General features: G+C 33.1%; 1 protein-coding gene across 1 annotated transcript in view; it reads left to right on the top strand.

Moving 5' to 3' along the window:
• The window catches only part of CSMD3 (CUB and Sushi multiple domains 3), a 779,390-nt gene that overhangs the window by 220,301 nt on the left and 537,356 nt on the right, over nucleotides 1-21,733 (top strand). The window contains exon 6 of the mRNA XM_036436812.2: nucleotides 17,079-17,191. Within this exon, the coding sequence (XP_036292705.1) occupies nucleotides 17,079-17,191 (113 nt within the window). The remainder of the gene's footprint in view (nucleotides 1-17,078; nucleotides 17,192-21,733) is intronic.

Raw genomic sequence — 21,733 nt, 5'->3', positions numbered from 1 at the left:
GATGATGATAGTGCCTGTCACCTCTTGCCATGCTAGCTATAATAAAATTGGTTAGTTAGCCGAGACCGGTTTGGCTCAATGGATAGAGCTTCGGCTTGGGGACTGAAGGGTCCCGAGTTCGATTCTGGTCAAGAGCATGTACCTTGGTTGCGGGCATATCCCCAGTAGGGGGTGTGCAAGAGGCAGCTGATCGATGACACTCTCTCATCGATGTTTCTAACTCTCTGTCTCCTTTCCTCTCTGTACAAAATCAATAAAATATCTTTAAAAAAATTGGTTAGTTAATAATGAAGAATACTTAGAAATCATTTATTGAAGTCTATATTATATTCAATATGCTTTTTGAGCTATGTAGTTTTTTTGTTGTGTATGTGTATTTTAGTAGTTGACAATCAATTTTAAATTATAAACCAACTACAGAGTAGAATTTTACAAAAGTCTGAAGCTCAAGGGAAAAATTTGGATTGCAATTATAGACTTCAGAATCAAGACTATGGAGAATTTTAATGCTTGGCGACTTGGTGAGATCACTTGGTTGAGTGCATACTCAGAAAAGAAGGTGGCCCGTGACTGGCTCAGGACACTGGATCCAAATATTTTATAACAAGGAGAGGAGCTAGTGCACTGCATTGAAAGTGATGGGCTAATAGAACAGGAGGAAATATAGAGTGTGGATGTGGAATGAATGATAGTAAGTAACAAAGTACTAATTGTATAGATGCTGTTGAGAGGTTGAATAATATTAGGATGTGAAGGGAATTGGCAAGGTTGAAGTTGTTTCTTGATTTCTTGTTGTAAGAAACTGTTATAGGAGACGCTAAGAGGTGAGAATAAAGCAATGTTTGGTGTGTCAGATAAACAGATTTAGTAGAATATAAAATATACTATGTGGTTAAAAGTTTCTGAAAGAAAATATTACAGGAAAAGGGGATACACAATGCAAAGAGGAGATAAAATGCAGAGAGGAGATAAAAATCCTATATAATAAAAGCATAATATGCAAATCGGCCAGCAGAAAGACCATCTCAACAACTTGCCATGAGATCCACTGGTGCCAGGCCAGCCAAGGCTACTGTAATGTGATTGGTCCAGGGCTCAGCCATCGCTCTGGGGCCCAGCCACCACCCTATGATTGCCCTGCAGAGGGAGGCCCAGGCCACTGACCAGTGGGGTGATTAGTTGGGGGCCTCTATGATAGCCCCAAAGAGGGGAAGACCCTGGCCACCGATAGGCTGTGATGGGTGGGAGGGGCCTCTCTTTGTGAGGGAAGCCCGGGTCCCAGGTATTGGTTGCCGGATGAAGCCTGGATCTTGGGTGCAAGAGGGAAGCCAGTGTGGCAGCTGGGAGAAAGAAGAAAGGCCTACCCTTGCACACATTTCGTGCATCTGGCCTCTAGTTTTAGAATGGTTAGGTTAGCCCTTACACAGACAAGGTGTGGTGAGGAAAATGAGTGAGACTAAGGCAGGTATGTCTGAAAAGGTGTTCTGGAATAAAGACTAAGTGCAATACTCTTGGCACCTTTAGATTCATTTAAGTAAATAGAATGGTTGGAAGCTTAAAGGGACTGGGTGGGAAAGACAAGTTAGATGAAATTAAGGAAATTAAAACTGTGTGTGCATAGAATTTTCCCCAGAAATGGCACTTTGACAGGAAGCAAAGAAATGAAGTGAGGCAGTTGCTAGAGGAAAACATCCTGGTGGTAGGGACTCTCCATAAAGAGTATAAAGAATTTGACTGCAATGAAATATTTTATATGAGTATAAATGAGTACTATACGATACAACTTCAACGTGAAATACCTGACATTTATTTATCCTTAATCTATTCCAAGCTCATTCAGATAAACATCCCCCAAATTTCCTTCTGTAATGATGACAATGCCGAACATTTACATGTGCCATTATAATATCCAAAGCTTATTAATAGGTAAATGAAGTAAATTTTGACCATGTACCAGAAACAGCTCTCCAAATTTATTATGAGAGAAAGTGAAAGTAAGTTTAGAGTGAAGTCCTTAACAAAATCCCCTCTTAAAAAAATTAGCGTGTAAAAAATAGCACGTAAAAAAACAACCACTCTTCTCCCCGCAGTTTGTTATTGACATAGCATCTTGTCACATTTGCTCTTTTCCTTTATCGGAAAATGTGATGACTTTTTCCTGAAGGTTACATGTTGACATTTAATGCAATTCAGCACGCGTTTACTGAGCACCTGGTAGATGCTTGTGCTATTAACTGTGAGGAATTCAGATGAATCCCTGACCGTCAGGAAATTATTCTATAGTTCAGTGGCCAACATGGTTGCTAGTGTCTTTTCACAAATCATCATTTTTGTTGAAGTCAATGCATGAGGCCTTAAAATTATTTAAATATATATTTTCATTGTATCCTGCTTATATGGTTGGTAGCCAATAAACATCCTAAGCATTCTATTTATAAAATTTCTTTTGTGCATAAAGTTGAGTAACTACAGATTAAAAAACAGTAACGTTTGCAAATATAGAATTCAGAAAAAAAGTATTCACATTTAACATAAAAAAACAATATATTGTTTCTTTTTCTTTCTTTTTTTTTTTTTTACTAAGAGAAAGCTATAAAATGCATATATACTTTGAACAGGTACCCAAGGTACTAATTTTTGAGATATCACCAAGTTAGTTTACAAAATTACCTCATTTAACAATTAAATATTGAATGGGTAATAATTTGTCCATCCAGATTATGTGCTTTACTCACTGGAAGCAGTAGGTAGAATAAAATGACTCTTAAGAATTTTCAGGCTAATATAACCAACAGCATATTTATCAATTTAAGTCAGACATAGAGCATTTACTTAGTAAAACATCAGCTTTAAAATAGTTACCACATTATAACTACATTGTAGGAACATTGTTAGATTATTTTTCATGTTTAATGTTGACTCCTTGCTAAATTGTTGAAATTAAATAGAAAGATGACAATTTGATGATAATCTCAATTCACGCCCTCTCCCCTACTTTACTCCCTTTCTCTCACCAAATGTATACTGTTGCTGTATATGAAAGCTTCACTCTTTCGTAGAAATTTGAATTGTTAAAAAATGAGAATGCATAATTCTATCTCAAATTATACAGTTAAAAATAGGTCATATGGTTCTCTATATAAAGTATTTTGATGTTTATGAGATATTTGGTTTGGTTCACTTTATACTTAAAGTGACTTCATGCATATTTAAGCAAAATGCCCCTTAGATAACCATATTTGGAGAGCAGTCATTACTGGGCACAAGCTATGAATCTAAAAATATTTTTTATTGATTCAAATAGCTTAAATATGTGGAGATATATATATATATATATATATATATATTACATTAAAATGTTTATCTTTTAAGTTTTCAGCATTATTCTGTACAGCTTGATATGGTCTTATTCTGGTTTGGTGTGTTATTTTCACGTCACTGGAAGAGGTGGTTAATTCTCTTACGCCATTTTCTTCTTGAAAATGAACTCTGCTGGCAAGCTTATAAAACAGGTCATACATAATTCACTTCTGTAGGTAACTGAATGTGCAGTATAGAATACAAATATGTTTAGAACAATGTTTTTGCACATCTTAGATTTAAATAGGTTTAAAAGTTTACAAAGTAAATTAGTATTTCTGTTCTTGTATCCTATTTCCTCTTCTCAGTCCCAATATGCGGTACGTTACCTACATTCATGAAAGCCAGACATGTGCCTTATGACTCTAAATGTATAAACATGGTATTTGACTTTAGAAATCTTAGTGTTTAAATACCTATTTTGAATTTTTTGATTTGCATTAAAATTGAGGTTAATTTCCTTAACAAAAAAAATCTTGTTTTATTTCCTCTAGAGATAACAGATTGTATCTACTGTTAAAAAACAAAATCCTCTCATGAATCATAATTTTGCCATTGAGAGTATTTTTGTAAGTTAATGAGGTGTGCTCTGATATTGGACATTATATGAAAATTCTGTAATGTGAAAACAGTGTGACATTTACCCTGTTATATCATGTGGGCATGGGTGTATCATATACTTAAACATCACGGAAAACAGACTCCTGCTCACTATTGATGTAGATTTTAAACTGGGAAGAAATATTCTAACTGCTTCCCTTAAATTTTTACATTCCTTCCCAACCTTGCTTCTAAAAATGTGCTAGCATCAAATTTTATTTTAAAACCATTGTACAATTAAAAATTATATGTACCTGTGCCATAGAATATAGCATGTACTTTGATTTCTGAGACCTTCGTATTTATTTATCTGTTTTTGTTCTGCATCTATTGTGTTTATCTGTTTTTTATTATTAAAATATTAATTTTTATGCAAAAACCAATGCTATACTGAGCAGTGGATGAGTCCTTTCAATAGTAGCACAACTGATTTGAATATTAGAAGCTCCAAGCACTTTGTTTTAGAAGAGAGACAACTCAGTCATCAGGGGTGTTGGGATATAGCTTCCCAAATATTTTGCTTGCTGCTTTCACCTGCCTCTGATTATTCTGGAGTTTGGATTTGTACAAAAATTAGAATGCCCATGGCTTCAATCAGAGACTTAAAAATCATTAAATGAAAGCTCAATGATTTTTATAGAAAACATTCAAACGTAGATCCTGATGATCATTAAATCAACTAAGTTTAAATACTTATTCATTTGACTTTGGTTTATTTACAGAAAGTCAAAAGTGAAAGCCAGTACAGGACAAGGAGGAAGAACCTTCCCAAATCTTTCATGGTTTTTAGTTCCCTGCTGTCTGTGTCTTAATATTGTATCGTAAAGACAATGCAGATCCAATGAATCTTACATGTAAAATCATTATAAAGGATAAATGGCATCATGTGTGTTAATACATTTTATACAATTTATAGGAATACATAAATATGTATAGTTAATTATCTTGCTTTTTAATCCAGAGTGTCCTTTGAGAAAATATTGCATAATGTTCGTAATCACTGCTTTTTTAAGATGTGCATTTTACTTCATTAATTTTCTACTCTCTAATAAACAAGTGTGTATAGAAAAGCCTTATGTATTCACACCGTGCCATTTTCTGCCAGTAGGAATTGCAGTTACATCAAACTACCTTATGGTGCACTGCCCTCTATTAGGCTTTATTTCAGAGTTGACTCATTTCCCTAGAAAGTGTTTTTTTGTTTTGTTTTTTTTTGTTTTTTTTTTGTACACATGGCCATAAAAAAAAAAGCTTTATAAAATGAAGACTTTTTTTTCCCTAAGAAAGTCCCATTAATGTTCTGAAACAATACTGTGCAATTATCTGCATCAGTTACTATCTCTGCAGCCTTTGGCTGTGCCTGTTAAGGTCCATGTGACACACCCCCAGGCCTTTGCTGATTATTGGTTGAGTTGAATGCACACCACTAAGCATAATTAGTTTTAATTTGTTTGACTATTCTGTAACAATTTTGAGTCATGTCTTTAAGCACTTACGAGTGATAAATTATCTAAAATTTTATGATTTCTGAAATAACTGCAAATTATTTTAAATTTCTAGGATACTTACCTTGTTTATCAGCACATGATACTTTTTATTTTATTTTTTTATTGTTTCCCATTAAGGCAATTGGGTGAAAATATACCATTTGGGATTTAATTGTTCAATACTCTAGGCTTTTCATTATGGTAAATTCAAGAATAGGGGGAAAGACACAACAGAACAAAACAAAAACCTCTTTTCAGGGATATTTTTTTCAAGATTTGGCTAATATTTTAATGACCATCTAATCTATGTTGTTGATTTTTGTAGTAACCAATTGGCACTTTTGTTATTGAATCCCATGACCACAACTAAAAATAATTTAGAATTACTTTATTCTGCAATATTTATTACTCATACCTATACTGTCCATACCAGAGCTGTTTACAATTGGAGAATAGATTAATGAATAAAAAAGAATAATTATTTATTACCTCATAAAGCTTAATTTTAGGTGAAAGGGAGATAGACAATAAAGCTATTAAGTAAATGAATATTAAATATTATGTTTATATATATATATATATATTTAGGAGGTGATAAGTGCCAATGGGGAAACAATAGAAACAATAGTAAAAGGTGTCAGATCTGAATGGCTGGGTAGGATATGTAACAATTTAAAACATAGTAGTCAGAGTCAGTCTAAATGACACAGTAACACCTGATGCAGCTGGGTAATTGATGGAAATGCTTTTGAGAATGATGGAACCAACAGTCCAGATCTTCTGAGAACCCATTCTTTCTTGGAATCCCTTCAATAAAAGATTTGTTTGTTTGGTTATATCACATTGAAAAGTTAAGTCCGTGTATTCATTTAAAGGCAAACAAAAGCAAGAATTATCATTTTTTAATTTTCTAGATATTTTGGCATAAAATAAAGGAATAGTTATGATAAACACTTGTCATAAAAATGATCTTTGTAAGATTGCAACGATACTTAGTATGTAGTATTTTTACATTCTTTTTCATCCACAACTGTTTTTGTTTAAAAAACTGAAAGCCATGTGATGTGGCCAGTGTTTCCTGTGGATCATGTTCAATTAGCTTGAAGTATGGAGGGACACGGAAATAATATATTAGCAGAGGTATGTGTTCTCTGGGCCACATCCAAGTTCCTAATGTCTAGTTCAGTTCAAATGCTAGGGTAAATCTACTTTGTACAATATAGAAATTAGTCAAGTAGGTAAGTATATAATTGCCTTAATAATTAAATTTTCTTTATGGTTTGTTTTAATGACAGCAATGTGATCAATGATTTTAATTTAGGAATTATAGGTCAAAATAGAATTATACTTTACTGGCATATGTCATTGCCTTTACATATTATAGTTAGAGGACATGCATTTAGAAGAAGGGTTAAAAAAAAAGAAAAAGAAAAGAAATACTAGCATCCTTCATACTACACAGATAGTTTGAGATTCACCAATGACATTTATGTAAATGGTTAATTTTTTTGTTGCTAAGAAATATATAATTTGGATTATCCACATATCCTTTGATTTGTCTATGGTTTTGTTTATTTTCACATTTTCAGTTTTACAAATAAAGCTGCTGGGATTAAAAAAAAAAAAGAGTTAAATTTACTTCAGCGGTCCAAAGATTATGTTAGGACAAAAATATAGAAAGTAATGTGAAACATCATAGTTGGAGTTAGTAAAACTATATCAAACAGGAATAGCTGCTACTTGAATTGTGATCTTGGGTAACTGCATTAGGATGTTTCTGCAGACATTCAAACAAGCATCTGAAGGTGTTTGATCTAAGTGTCCTTAATTTTTTTTTTTTTTTTTTTTTTTTTTTTTTTTTTTTTTTTTAGATTTTTTTTTTTTTTTTTTTTTACTCAACAAAGACTTGTAAATGCTAACACTCCAAGTTTGCACTAGACTGTATCTTTGGTTTTAGAGACTAATAAGGCATGCCGACAATACTTATGTGATTCTGAGAAAATCGCTTATATAATAGAGACAGCTCAGAATGTTGTGCGATCAAGAAGAAAGTTCAGTTTCACAGAGAAATGATGTTTGTGCTGAATCTTTAAGGAAAAGGGGCAATTTGCCAAGCTGCTTGGGTAGGAGCAGCATTTGAGAAAGAAAAGCAAACAGCATAAACAAAAAGGAGAAAAAGAAAACGCAAGGGTTGTTTGGAGGGAAATTAGAGATGGGAAGTGAGTTAAAAGAATGATGAAAAGGTACAGATCAGTGACTTTTGGACTTTGGTGACACAGGTGGGGCACATTCATTTTCATGTATTCCCACTTTTACACCAGCGTTAAAGACTAATACTAACTCCAGCTATTTTGATAAGTCACCTAAGAATTCACAAAATTTTATATGAAGTGAATTACTTTAAACTTTAGAATTTCAATTATTAGTAAATAATAAAAAAGACTTTATAACATATTATGAAATTATATCTGCTCCCTGTCTCTCAGTAGTTGGGTCATTGTATCATGTATCTCAAACTAGTGGTGTAGTTTCATTTTTCCCCCCCAATTATCTGTTCAATTTTCCTAACACCATTTATTGAAGAGACTATCTTTACTCCATTGTATGTTCTTGCCTCCTCTGTCAAATATTAATTGAACATAGTGGTTTGAGTCTATTTCTGGGTTCTCAGTTCTATCCCATTAATCTATATGTCTGTTCTTATGCACGTACCAGGCTGTTTTGAGAACAGTAGCTTTGTAATACAGCTTGAAATCTGCTATTGAGATTTCACCTACATTGTTCTTTCTCAGAATTGCTGCAGCTATTTGGAGTCTTTTTTTTTTTTTTCAATTCCAGATTAATTTTTGGAGAGTTTATTCTAGGTCTTTGAAATATGCCATTTGTATTTCAATGGGGAGTGCATTGAATATATAAGTTGCTTTGTGTAGTATGAACATTTTAATGAAGTTGATTCTATCAATCCATGAACATAATATGTACTTCCATCTGTTTTTGTCTTCTTCTTCTTCTCTTTCTCTTTTTTCCCCTCAATGTTCTGTAGTTTTCTTCGTATAGGTCTTTTACCTTCTTAGCTGAATTTATTTCTAGGTATATTAATTTTTTTTGGCGTGATGGTAAATGGAATTGTTATTTTTTTTAGTCTCTATGTAAGTTTGCTATTGGTATATAAAAGTGCTATAGATTTCTTGGTGTTAATGCTGTATCTTGATACATGGCCAAATTCATTTATTAAGTATGATAGTTTTTTTATTGAGTCTTTAGGGTTTCCTATGTACAGTATCATGTCATCTGAGAATAATGACAATTTTATGTCTTCTTTTCCAATTTGGATACCTTTTATTTCTTCTTCTTGTCTAATTGATATGGCTAGCACTTCAGAACTATGTCAAACAGAAGTGGTAAAAATGGTAATCCCTGTCTCATTCCTGTTCTTATATTTGTTCTTATTGATCCACAAGAAAATTCCACCCTCTTTCACCATAAGGAAGAATAAACTAAAAATGGATTAAAGACTTCAATGTTGGTCACAAAACCATAAAAATCCTAGAAGAAAATATAGGCAGTAAATCTCAGACATTTCTTATAGCAATATTTTTTTTCTGATATACTAGCATTTTCTTTGGCAAGGGAAAGAAAGTAAATAAAATAAACAGATGGACTACCTCAAACTAAAAAGCTTTTACACAGCAAAAGAAGCCATCAACAAAACAAAAAAAGACAATCCACTGAATGGGAGAACATATTAGCAATGATACATCTGATAAAGGATTAATTACCAAAAGTTATAAAGAATTTGTACAACTCAACAGCAGTAAAACAAATAATCCAATTAAAAATGGAAAAAGGACCTGAATACATACTTCTCCAAAGAGGATATACAGATGGCTAACAGACATATGAAAAGATGCTCAGTGTCACTAATCATCAGAGAAATGTAAATTAGAACGTAGATGAGATATCACCTCACACCTGTTAGAATAGTTATTACCAATAAATCAACAAACAGCAAGTGTTGGCAGGGATGTGGAGAAAAGAGAACTCTGTTGCATCATTAGTGGGAATGCAAATTAGTGTCGTCATTATGGAAAATACTGTGGTGTTTTCTTAAAAAAATAAAAAAGGCCAAGCTGGTGTGTTCAGTGGTTGAGGATTGACCTCTAACCCAGAAGGTCATGGTTCGATTCCCAGTCAGGGCATATGCCTGTGTTTCAGAATCAATCCGCAGTGTGGGGCATGCGGGAGGCAGCCAATCGGTGATCCTCTTGTCATCATTGCTGTTCTCTCTCACTCCTTCCCCCTTCTTCTCTGAAACCAATAAAAATATTTAAAAGAAAAATTTTTGACAAACTAAAAAAGGCTGATACCTTTCTTGTCTTTTTGAATTGATTTGTGATTCTGCTGGGCCAGTTGTTAACTATTTTTAACCATTATCCAAACTGTTCTTTCCAAATTAATATAATAATAATCTACTCAGAACTTCAGAAATTATCTTTTAGAAACTTGATAACGAGTTTGGGAACAAATACAGGTGGACACAACTAAAACTTTTCAAAAATTAAATAAGAAGGATGGATCTTTGTACTAGCCATGAACATGGAAATACAGCGATGCAGTCATTGAAACAGTATTGTAAATATACATGAAAACAGATGGACTCAATGAAACCAAGTAGTATTCTATTATATATTGAAAAATGAGGTTTGATAAACATTTCCATAAGAAATGAGAATAGAATATTTCCTTTTTCTAAGTTTATTTTTCCCCCACTGTTGACATTATTACAGATGGCCCATATTTTCCCCTTCCACCCAGCATCTGCCCCACCCCAGGCCTTTTCCACACTATTGCCTGTGTCCACGGACTATGCATATACTACCTGGCTGAATACACTCATTAGTTCTAGGAGTTTATTTTGTAGACTTCTTGTATTTTTCTCATAAATAATCATTTCATCTTCAAATCAGAATAGTTTATTTCTATGTAATGTATATTTATTTAATTTAATTATTGTACTCACTGGAACTTCCAGCACAATGTTGAATAAGAACGATGTGCCATATTCCTGATCTTAATCAAAAGTATCATTTAATATGCAGTTGGATGTCAGTTGTAGGACTTTTAGATATACTCTTTATCAACTTGAGGATGTTCCTTCTATTCCTAATTTGCTGAAAGTTTTTAGCATGAATGGGTGTTGGATTTTGAGAAATGCTTTTTCTGTGTCTATTAATTTGATCACTTAAATTTTTTCTATATGATGGATTACATTGATTGATTTTCAAATGTTGAATAAGCCTTATAGAACTTAAATAAATCTCACTAGGTCCTGGCATATAGTTATTTTCTATGTTACTGAATTTTATTTGCTAATACTTTATTGAGGATTTTTAAAGCTAAGGTCATGAGAGATATTGGTGTATAGTTTTTTTTGTTTGTTTTTTTGTTTTTGTACTGATATTTTCTGGTTTTATTATTAGAGTAATGCTTTACAAAATGAGTTCATAAGGGTTTCTTTATTTCTGTTTTCTGTAAAAAGAATGGATAAAATTGTTAATTTTTTTTTTTTTATCTGGTTAGTAGATTTCTCTAGTAAAAAACACCTGGATCAGGAGATATTTTGCCTGCTTTTTAATTTTGAAATGGTTAGAGGATTATTCGTTTTTTTCTGTTTTATTTTAATTAAATTTTGATAGTTGAATACATATATGTTATATCTAAAATATAAATGTATTTTCCTGAAGCATGCGTTTAGACAAAATAAAACATTTCTCTGTGCAGGCAGTTTTTGTAAGAGAACCAGTAGCCTTGCGCATGAATCCATGCACCAATAGGTCGCTGTCACCCTCCTGTAGCTCCACCCACTGCCCTCCTCATAGCTGCTGCCCTGCTCTCCTGTAGCTCTCTGCCTCACCCTCCTGCAGATCCGTGATCCGGTAGTTACTAGGTTGGTCATTACTCCTCAGGGCATAACAGATAATATGCATATTCCTCTCTTATTATTGTATATAGGATATGTGATAGATAGATCATGTGGGGTAAGTAGAAAACCAGAGTGGAGGTATAGATGGTGATAACAAGTGTGGTATGTGGGTGAAAGTGGAGGAGAGAAAGAAAGTGAAGGAAATTTACTATAGCCACTTCTCTCATTTCCTTTGCAAATATTTTATAACATCTGGTTTCAGAATCGTTGGATTGCAAAACACAGCACTAAGCTTCTTAATGCCTTTGTTAAAACTACAATACATATTATTGTATGTTCTGCAGGCACTGACTTTTTGCATATCCAAACAAGAACACAGTCATCTGTGACAATAAAAGCTCAGCCTGGTCATGTGGATATTAGTACACTCCACACAAGAGTATTCATGATTACATAGCATGGCATATTAGTGCTTGTAATGTCATCTGAGACATTGATTAATTTTGTTGCTAATAATAAATTTTCCACTTATACTGCAGAAAATAATATAAATTTATTTTCCTTTTTGACTATTTTAAGATGCTGTATTTTCTTGAAACCATGAAATGCATTAGTTTTCAGAAATGAAGAAATAAATACAGGTAGTGGTTTCTTAAATAGTTCTATAAAATAATTTTATGGCATGTTATTTTAATTTATGGCAAAACATGGAAGTAAAAGAGTGCTTGTTAAATTTAAGAAATTTTTTATTAAAGCACATATCCGGCACATGACCTGACCAGGAAGCAAACTGTAACCTCCTGGCTCATAGGTCAACACTCAACCATGGAGCCACACCGGTTGGGCTAATTTATTTCTTGGTAAATAATATCAGTGTACACATACTGTGTGTCAATCATTCTGTGCAGCACTAGGAATTTAATGACCTACCTTTAAAGTAATGTTGATAGAAAACTCACTACTATATAGAATATAAATGATGTGATAAGTGCTCTCTGCGGACAGAGAAGGAGATTAGGCATTTATCTTAACATTGAAACTTTAAGGCTGGCTTCTCTGAGAATGCTTAAGGGTAAAATAAATCAAGGTGCAAAATATTATTTTTACTCAGTCTCAAGGAGGAATATATAAAAAGACCTTGAGTTAAATGAAGGAATGCAAATGCATTTTAGCGACTAATTATACGTAGTTCAATATAGGGCAATTAGTCTAACAAGATCTTGGAAAACAGCATGTGAAAAATGCATCTTATCTAATTGTCACAGGAAGAAGGAGATCAAAGGAGGTAAAATAGGGGACCAAGGAGTTAGAGAGTAAAAGAGGAAGAGAAAGAAGTAAAATTAGGAGAGAGAAGGAAACCTGGAAAGATTAAAAAAAAAATGTCAGAGGCACCAAATATGACACTTATTGTTACAAGTGCAGTTTTGAGAAAGTTAAGAATCAGAGATCAATTGGTGACAGCAATAGGGATCTGATAAGAAAATTATTATCCAAAGGTTAAGGTCAAAATAGTTTTAGGGACTTTTTAAAAATGGTAAAGACCTTTGGTTCTCTTAGGTTTCTTATACTTAAGGACTATCTATTAAATAAAATATTCTAGCTATTTTAAAAATATGTTTTAGTTATTTCTGTAGAAAAATTATATAAATATAAACAAACACTTTATGCAAAGATTAATTATGGAAAGTTGTACTGTATTATTTCAGTATTTATACATTAAATATTCAGTGAAATTCAATGTCCTTATTAATTTATTAGGTTTCTTTAAATTTACTCAAAAGATACATTTTGATTATTTTTTAATACAAATAATTAGATGACAAATTCAGACCATTGTATAATTATCATAATTCTATTTGGTTTTATTCTTCTAAAAGCCAGATTAGTAATCTAAGAGATAATCATGAGTATGGCTGCTTTGAGTGTAATCACTTGGGACATTTGCCATTTCTAGACATTCTTGATCATGTTATTCTTATTTATATTTATTTATTACATCATTTAATACCATCTGAATTTACATCAGTCATTTACTTATGTTTTCTTCTGTATTTTCACTTTGTAAGATCACGGATTGATCTATCTTGGTACTACTTTATTTCCAGTACTTATTTAACATAACGTTTGCCATGTTGTAAGTGATCTATAATCATTGACTATACTTAATCTCTTCATTATCAAGTGTTGATGCTTACTGACTTAATATGAGAATGCACACATAACTGCTTGTGATTTGACATAGAGATAACAATTAGTTATAGTTAAGAAATACCTCCTGCAGTATTTTATAAATTAACTGGAGGCCCAATGCAGGAAAATCTTGCACGGGTAGGGTTCCGAGGTCTGGCTGATGATCAGGGCCAATCTGTGGGGCAATCGACAGGGCGAGTAAGGCCCCAATGGCACCTGCCTTGGCTGGCCTGGGGCCTGTGGGCTGGGGACAGCTCCTGCTTTGAGTGTTTGCCCCCTGGTAGTCAGTGCACATCATAGCAAGCAGTTGAGCAGCCTTAGCATACCACATTTTGATTGGTTGAATGGATGACTGGACGACCAGACACTTAGCATATTAGGCTTTTATTATATAGGATTCTTTAAAATAATGAGTTTAGTTGAATCTTTCTAGGTGGCATATATTTTCCATCTTCATTTCCAAGATCTCCTCTGATAATATGTGAAATCGGGTACAAAGATAAGTAGATTCATTTACTAGAGTTCTACATAAACCATAAAGTCATATTGTGTAAATTGTGTTTAAGTACTAGGTGACTACAATTTGGAAATCCCATAAAACTGCTTTAGAACCAGTAAAGATGCTTTTCTTGTCTGCAGCAGAGGGGTACTGTGACACAGTTGCTTTCTAGTTCAGTGTATTGGCTTACTCACCAAAAGCTGAAGCATTGAGGGTATCAGGAGTGTCATCTTAATTCCACCCCTGTTAATTTGCCATTATTTGTCCCATCTTATGGACATTATACCCCAGCTACTGCAGTTCTAGTATCTTTAGTTCCTCATTTGTAAATTTCTGAAGGTACATTTAGGCTCCAACCTATCATGCTTTTGTAGCTATTACTAGTCTTAACTACCCTTTGTTGGTGAAATTACCTTTGATGTCCCTGAGACAAGGGACATTTGTCACTTTTATTATCCTTTTAATCCTCTTTTTAATCTCACTTTTCTTGTTGAGATAAAATGTTTGGACCTCTCTCCAAACATTGCACTCATTATATTTAGAAATGTCCACAGCCTGTCAAAATAATTTAAAATTTTGTGGACAGATATTTATGCTTATCAAATCAAGGAATTGAGGAGAAACATTGAAAATCAAAATCTGACATGAACTGTGCTACTCTACTGACAATAAAATTATATCAAACCCAAATTTTTAAAACTGAATTGCTATTTAAACAGAACGAGCCAACAAGCAAACAGAAGTAAACACAACTTGGATATTTTCTGAAAGCAATGAAGTGAAATTTTATACCTTGAGTTTTAAACTTCTATAGGTGAATTACATATATTTACTAAATTCAGATATGAAAAACCACCCAGCTGAACCATAAATAGGAACACCACTACAAAAGAGAAAATAGAGTATTGATAGAGAAAAGTTAAAGATGCATTCTAAAGAAGGAAGATAAATGAGAAATGTTTGGAATAAAACCCACCTTGTTCATGTTAGAATGCAAGAAAATTGGGTTATATATAATGCTTCCAAGCACATCCTCTATACTCATGGGCACAATTATACAATAAAGGTGGATTCATATGTCCATGACTTAGCACATAATCATTCAATGTAAGTGTCTATTAGTTCCAAATCATCCTAGGAGGTTGGTTTGGGGAGGTAAGAGAAAAAGAGTTGTAATCACCATGAAAAAACACACACACACACACACACACACACACACACACACACACATATGCACACACACCCATTTTGTCTTCTGATGAAGCAAAAGAAAAGTGTAAGCTTTGCAGAATGAAAAAGATACATGAGATACTGGTTATTAGAACACTTCAGTCTAAAATTCTTAACTATGTAAAAGTACTTCTTTTGAGAATATTTTACCTTGGCTTTGTAACAAACACCTGGAAATATCATGGGCATAGTTTCAAGATCTTGCTTTAAGTGCCTTGCTTTAAGGAGATTATGAAATGGTTTCTTTATGACTTGCTATGTAGAGACTAAATACAGGGTGTCCCAAAAAAATGTATACACATATTGTAACAGCTGATAGCTCAATTTTGAAAATGAAATGCATTTTTAATAATACCATCTTCATAATTACTCAAAGTGTGTATATGCATTTTTGATACACCCTATGTTTATACCCAAACTACAATATTTTCTGTCAATTTGAGCAGAACTCTGATGCATTACAGGGAATTTTAATAATAAAAAAATTATAGTATTGTGAAATTACATTAAAATAGTTCTGTCCTATGAAATTGTGAAATTTGCCATCAAATGTGAAAAAGTGAGAATATATTAGGTAGAAAAAGTATATATACTGCTTTGAAGTCTTTCTGTTTTGTAACTATATTATATCAATAAAAACATAGGAACACAACGACCAACACCATTAAGATCAGCTTCCATTATATTTATTATTATACTAGAGGCCCAGTGGATAAAATTCATATACGGGGGGGTGTGTTCCTCAGCCCAGCCTGCACCCTCTCCAATCTTAGACCACTCCAGGGATGTCTGACTGCCTATTTAGGCCTGATCCCAGTAGGGCACCCCTTTCACAATCCAGGACAGTCGGCTCCCAACTGCTCACCTGCATGCCTTCCTGATTGCTCCTACCCGTTTATGCCTGGCAGCCTGATCACCCCCTAACCACTCCCCTGCCAGCCTGATTAATGACTAACTAAACCCTTTTTCCTTAACAGCCCTCCCTTGCAAGGCCTGGCCCCACCAAGTGCCCTCCCTTGTAGGGTTGATTGTCCACTGCCTCCCTTGCAGGCTTGGTCCCTCTCAACTGCCCTCCCCTGCTGGCCATCTTGTGGTGGCCATCTTGTGTCCACTTGGGGGCAGGCATCTTTGACCACATGGGGACAGCCATCTTGTGTGTTGGAGTGATAGTCAATTTGCATATTACTCTTTTATTAGATAAGATAGAGTCCTGCTGCATGGATAGGGCTGGCTGGTTTGCCCTGAATAGTGTCCCTGATCAGAGTGGGAGTTCCCTTGGATCATGGGGTGGCCTAGGCAAGGGGCCTGTGGTGGCAACCCAAGCAGAGGCCCTGGTATCTGGGATTTATTTATCTTCTATAATTGAAACTTTGTAGCCTTGAGCAGAGGCCAGTGCCACAGCCTATCTTGGTGGGTTAATTTGCATACTCACTCTTGACTGGCTTATAGGTGTGGCTTGTTGGCGCTGCGGAGATGTGATCAATTTGCATGTTTCTCTTGGTGTAGAAATGCAGTAAATTTGGGTGAATCAAAATCATTTGTAGGTTACTGAATTTATAAATGCATGTAACATAAGTGGAATAATGCGTGTTTTGAATTTCACTATTTCATGATTGAATCTTCTATACCTAAAACGACTGTTCTATTTTTTTTTTTTAATTAAAAAGTTAATGCAGAGTCATGAATATTGCATACATGTATATAAATTTGGGAGGGGTCCCAATTCAGTAAAGTTGTTTAGTGCTGCAAGGCTTTTTAAATGTTTTTGTTGTTGTCTTCCATAATTCAGGTTATCTGGAATGAATATACCACCACCAATTATCAGCAACAAAAACTGGCTCAGACTGCATTTTGTTACAGACAGCAATCACAGATACCGTGGATTTAGTGCTCCATATCAAGGTATATTTGATGAATACTTCTGCCTCTTTTGATGTGTAGAATGTTTTGGTATACACAAGTGCATTCTGTGAAAATTTGAATAAGCAAAAAAATGGACATTGTCTTGCATGGCAGTGATGTGATCATAACTAAATTAAAGTATAGAAGTTAGTTGATTTTCATAATACAATGTTTAGAATCAAGGATATTATGACCTCTCAAGGTCATATGTGACAGATGTTGCATTTTACTTTCATGAAGTGCTCCAGCAATTGGACACGATGCCTAAAGCTGCAGCACACCACACTGCAAAAAACCCGCAGTTGTAGTCTTTTCATAAATTGAAGCTCCTTTTCATATACCGTGTGTCTGCTCTTGATAGTTCAATTAACCTTTTTTTTTGGGGGGGGGCGGGGGGATTATTACCTAACATTTATATGAAGAGGCATACTTTTGAATAAGTAGGATATAATATTTGATGCAATCACTTGAAAACACTGTGTTTAGGGTAAGATAGTCATGAAGACGGAGCTCCTCCAGTGTTTAGAAATATTATGGGCTTAGTGTCCTTTATCCTCAGACTATTATGTAAATAATTCATTTCATTCTCAGTAGTGTATCAGCTACTGTTCGGGGAATGGTGAGCATTGCCACAGTTACATTTTTCCATTTATCCGTTTGTTTTATTTAATGATTTCAGATGTAGTAGTCTTCAGACTTATGTGCTTTGAAAGCTTAATATAAGGACTTTAGCCAGCTTATAATTAATATCTAAAATAGTATGAGACCACATATTGTTTTTCTAGAATACAAATTTCAACAACCAATTTATATTTTGAGAACCAGCATCCTCTCTTTAGATCCTATCAATGGGATTTTTCACAATAATAGCAACACATTAATGTGATGGTATTTTGACCCTTATAATAGTGTATTTGCTACCACTGTCATAAAATTCACTGAGAAAGTAACTTGAAAGTAAAGGTTTTACATAAAATTCACTATAAAAAATCAGTAATTTCTATTTCTAATATAGTTATTTCAAATAGAAGTATGAATGCAAATGTGCTCTTAATGCTATACATTTTATTAACATTTCTCAGAATGTTATTCACCTTATAACACTATATTTTAAAATTAAAAATTAAATATTCATAGAAATGTTTATTTTTATATCTTATTAAAAATATCCATTGAAATCATAGTAACTTGAATCTTATCCTTTTAACCTAATGTTGCTTTTAAATTTGAACAATATTCTGAGATTCCTATTTTAGTTTAAAAAGTGCTTGTGCACTTCAGAAATCAGAGGGCTTTTTTATTATTATCGAAAAGAAGTAATTGTTGTGGAGTTCCTTTTTCTCTAGGTCAGTGTTTTTCAACCTTTTTTGGGCAAAGGCACACTTGTTTCATGAAAAAAATCACGAGGCACACCACCATTAGAAAATGTTAAAAAATTTAACTCTGTGCCTATATTGACTATATATAAAGTAATTCTCTTGAATAGGAATCAAATAAACACAAAGAAAGTATTTTATAATTACTTTATTATGAAATATTAAGTAAACAAAATAGTGAAAAATTATAAAATTCTTGTCTTGTCTGCACCTACGGCACACCAGGCAACATCTCGCGGCACACTAGTGTGCCGCAGAACAGCGGTTGAAAAACGCTGCTCTAGGTTAACCCTTTCTCTTGAGTTTTCCAACCACATCATTTGATGGCTCTGATTCCCCACTGCCCTGAGTAAAGAAATGCAAGACTTGTTCTCTTTGACTCATGTGGTCATGGAACCTTTTAAATAAGATGGCTCCTCTGATTTATCCTAATATAAAAAAAAAAACCCACTTATTTTGTATTTAAATATAAATTTAATTTTTTGTTGGAAGAAAACTAGATATCTCTCGAAAATAAAATGGTACTTAATTTGCTTTATGCTGTATAGTTTCATGAAACTAGAATCTATAGTTGGGGTTATTTTACATTAAAAGACAGCAGTGCAAAGCTGCGAGTAGATTTGTGTATTTAATTATTACTTTTAATATTCTACTTGCTGATCTTAAATTGAGTTTTATGGTAGTTTCAGGATTCAGTTTTATTTTCTGCCATTGCCTCACTTGTTTCATCATTGAAAAATAGCACGTTATTGAATTGACTGTAGTAAAATAGTAAGGAAGTGTTTTATGGGGTATGAATTATTTCTATTTTCAGCAGGGAAAGGAGCTTAAAATATGGTAATTTTGGATATAATCTATATCTACTTAATATAGAGGAAATAAAGTGGCCTAACAGAAAAGAAGCAATGATCTTATAATAAGATTAAACAAGTATTATTACATAAAAATACATCTTTGTATTGTATTTTTTAAGACATTCCTGATTCAGACTTGACTTTCTAATTGCATTATCTCCAAATAATATTTTACCTACACTACATAAATTCAGTTGGTTAAGTCATTTTTAAAGCTACAATAAAACAAATTAGGGTTGAAAACAAATAAACTAAGTTAAATAGCTATGAAAGTCATAGTTCTGACATGTTGAAATGCATTCCCCAGCATGAAGTAGTGATCATGTTTTTTAGATCCTTCCATGCTACCATTTAATTTCAGTGGTATCTAAATTAAAATAGAATTAAAACCGATTCAAGGTAGAAAATTTGTGGAACCTACTATACAGTAGTCAAAAACTAGTCTCCATGTAACAGATTATTAATAAATCAAATTTATAATCAGTAATTATTAATTTATCAATTATTTTCAATATTTAGTATTTTACTGGAGCTTAACCTGAGGTCTTATATAAAATACCAAGAAAATTAACTCAGTTTCTAAATGGTACTAGATTTTTTTTTATTTAATTGATTTCAAATGTCTAAATATAGTACTATTTCTACATTATAGATTAAGTCTTCTACATCATTTTATAGTTGATCTCATTTTGATTTTTAAGGGTTTCCCCCATACTATTGTGCCTGTGAGTCTTCTTATGCAGGTTAATATTTTGTAGACAGTTATTTTCAATGTAACAAAGATATGTTAATAATTATAGGGACTATCTTAAATTTATGAATAAAATATTTTATATAGGTTCTCAAAGAACTTATAGTAATTTTGGTGTCACCAGTGTATTTTTTGGTAAGAAAACATATTTAATGGACCAAACTTTTAAATTGTATTGAAAGTGAATGGCTAATACCCTCAGTTTAACGGGGGCCCTTGGTATTTTAGATGTAGGTAATTTATGTGAAAATAATTTGGGGGTTTTTACTCCATATTTTACACTTGAAAATGTTTTGAAAAATTAATGTACACAGTTACTGAACAAAGGTAAATAAGATTATCGGGGAGTCAGCATAGGTCAGTGTTTTTCAACCTTTTTTGGGCAAAGGCACACTTGTTTCATGAAAAAAATCACGAGGCACACCACCATTAGAAAATGTTAAAAAATTTAACTCTGTGCCTATATTGACTATATATAAAGTAATTCTCTTAAATAGGAATCAAATAAACACAAAGAAAGTATTTTATAATTACTTTATTATGAAATATTAAGTAAACAAAATAGTGAAAAATTATAAAATTCTTGTCTTGTCTGCACCTATGGCACACCAGGCACCATCTCGTGTCGCGGAACAGCGGTTGAAAAACGCTGGCATAGTGTAATAAGAAAGAGTGGGACTTGGAGTCAGAAAATGAGGGTGAAATTGCCCACTGCTGCTTGAGTTTCTGAGCTTTAGTTTTCCCATCAATTAAAATATTCACAATAGCTAGATACTGGTGTGGTGTAAAGCAAAAGGTATTAAGATTTCTAATAGTAAAAGTTGGGCATGCAGTGAATCCATACATTTCAATGGAAAGAGGTGACCAGCTATTTGGAATGGTGAGAAACACTTTTCAACCCTGAGGTATAAAATAGTTAAAATTATGATCAAACATAAAATTTAAATTCAGTAAACAATTAAGAAGGGAAAACACTGGGTTTTATATTTCTTACTATCAGAAATGAGGCAGTCCATATTCTCTAAGGAAAAAAAACACATTTCAACTTAGAACTCATTCAAAATGGGATTTATTTTCTTAAGTAAATGTGAATTTTTAAAATCATATATATATATATATATATATATATATATATATATATATATATATATAACCCAGAGCACAGCATCAAAATAACTTTTTTACCAATTATTTATTTTTTTTCTAATTTTGTTTAGACATCAGTTTTTTGTTGTTGTTGTACGTTTAAATATCCATTGTTAATAAAAGACGGCGAGTCACATCCCACCATTCTAATTGTAAAACCCCTCCTCTAATTGGATAACTGTCAGCATGTCATGTTCATGATTTCAAGGTTGGTGGTTAAAGAGTAAATATGTGAAGTTCAAGACTTTGGGATCAGACAGTGTAGGTGTAGTTCACTGTCATAGGAATGTTGGACATAGGCAGATAGGCTGCTTTTCTGGTAAAGACAGTGAACAAGGATTTGCCAGCACAATTCAAAAAGTCTGTATGAATATGTATTTTCTTATATTATAGTAGGTATTATTTAATTTTTAGT

The sequence above is a fragment of the Pipistrellus kuhlii genome, unplaced genomic scaffold (genome assembly GCF_014108245.1).
Source record: "Pipistrellus kuhlii isolate mPipKuh1 unplaced genomic scaffold, mPipKuh1.p scaffold_m20_p_14, whole genome shotgun sequence".
In the NCBI taxonomy this organism is placed as follows: Eukaryota; Metazoa; Chordata; class Mammalia; order Chiroptera; family Vespertilionidae; genus Pipistrellus; species Pipistrellus kuhlii.
Note: the sequence above shows the minus strand (reverse complement) of the source record. Positions and strands in the feature narration are given on the sequence as shown.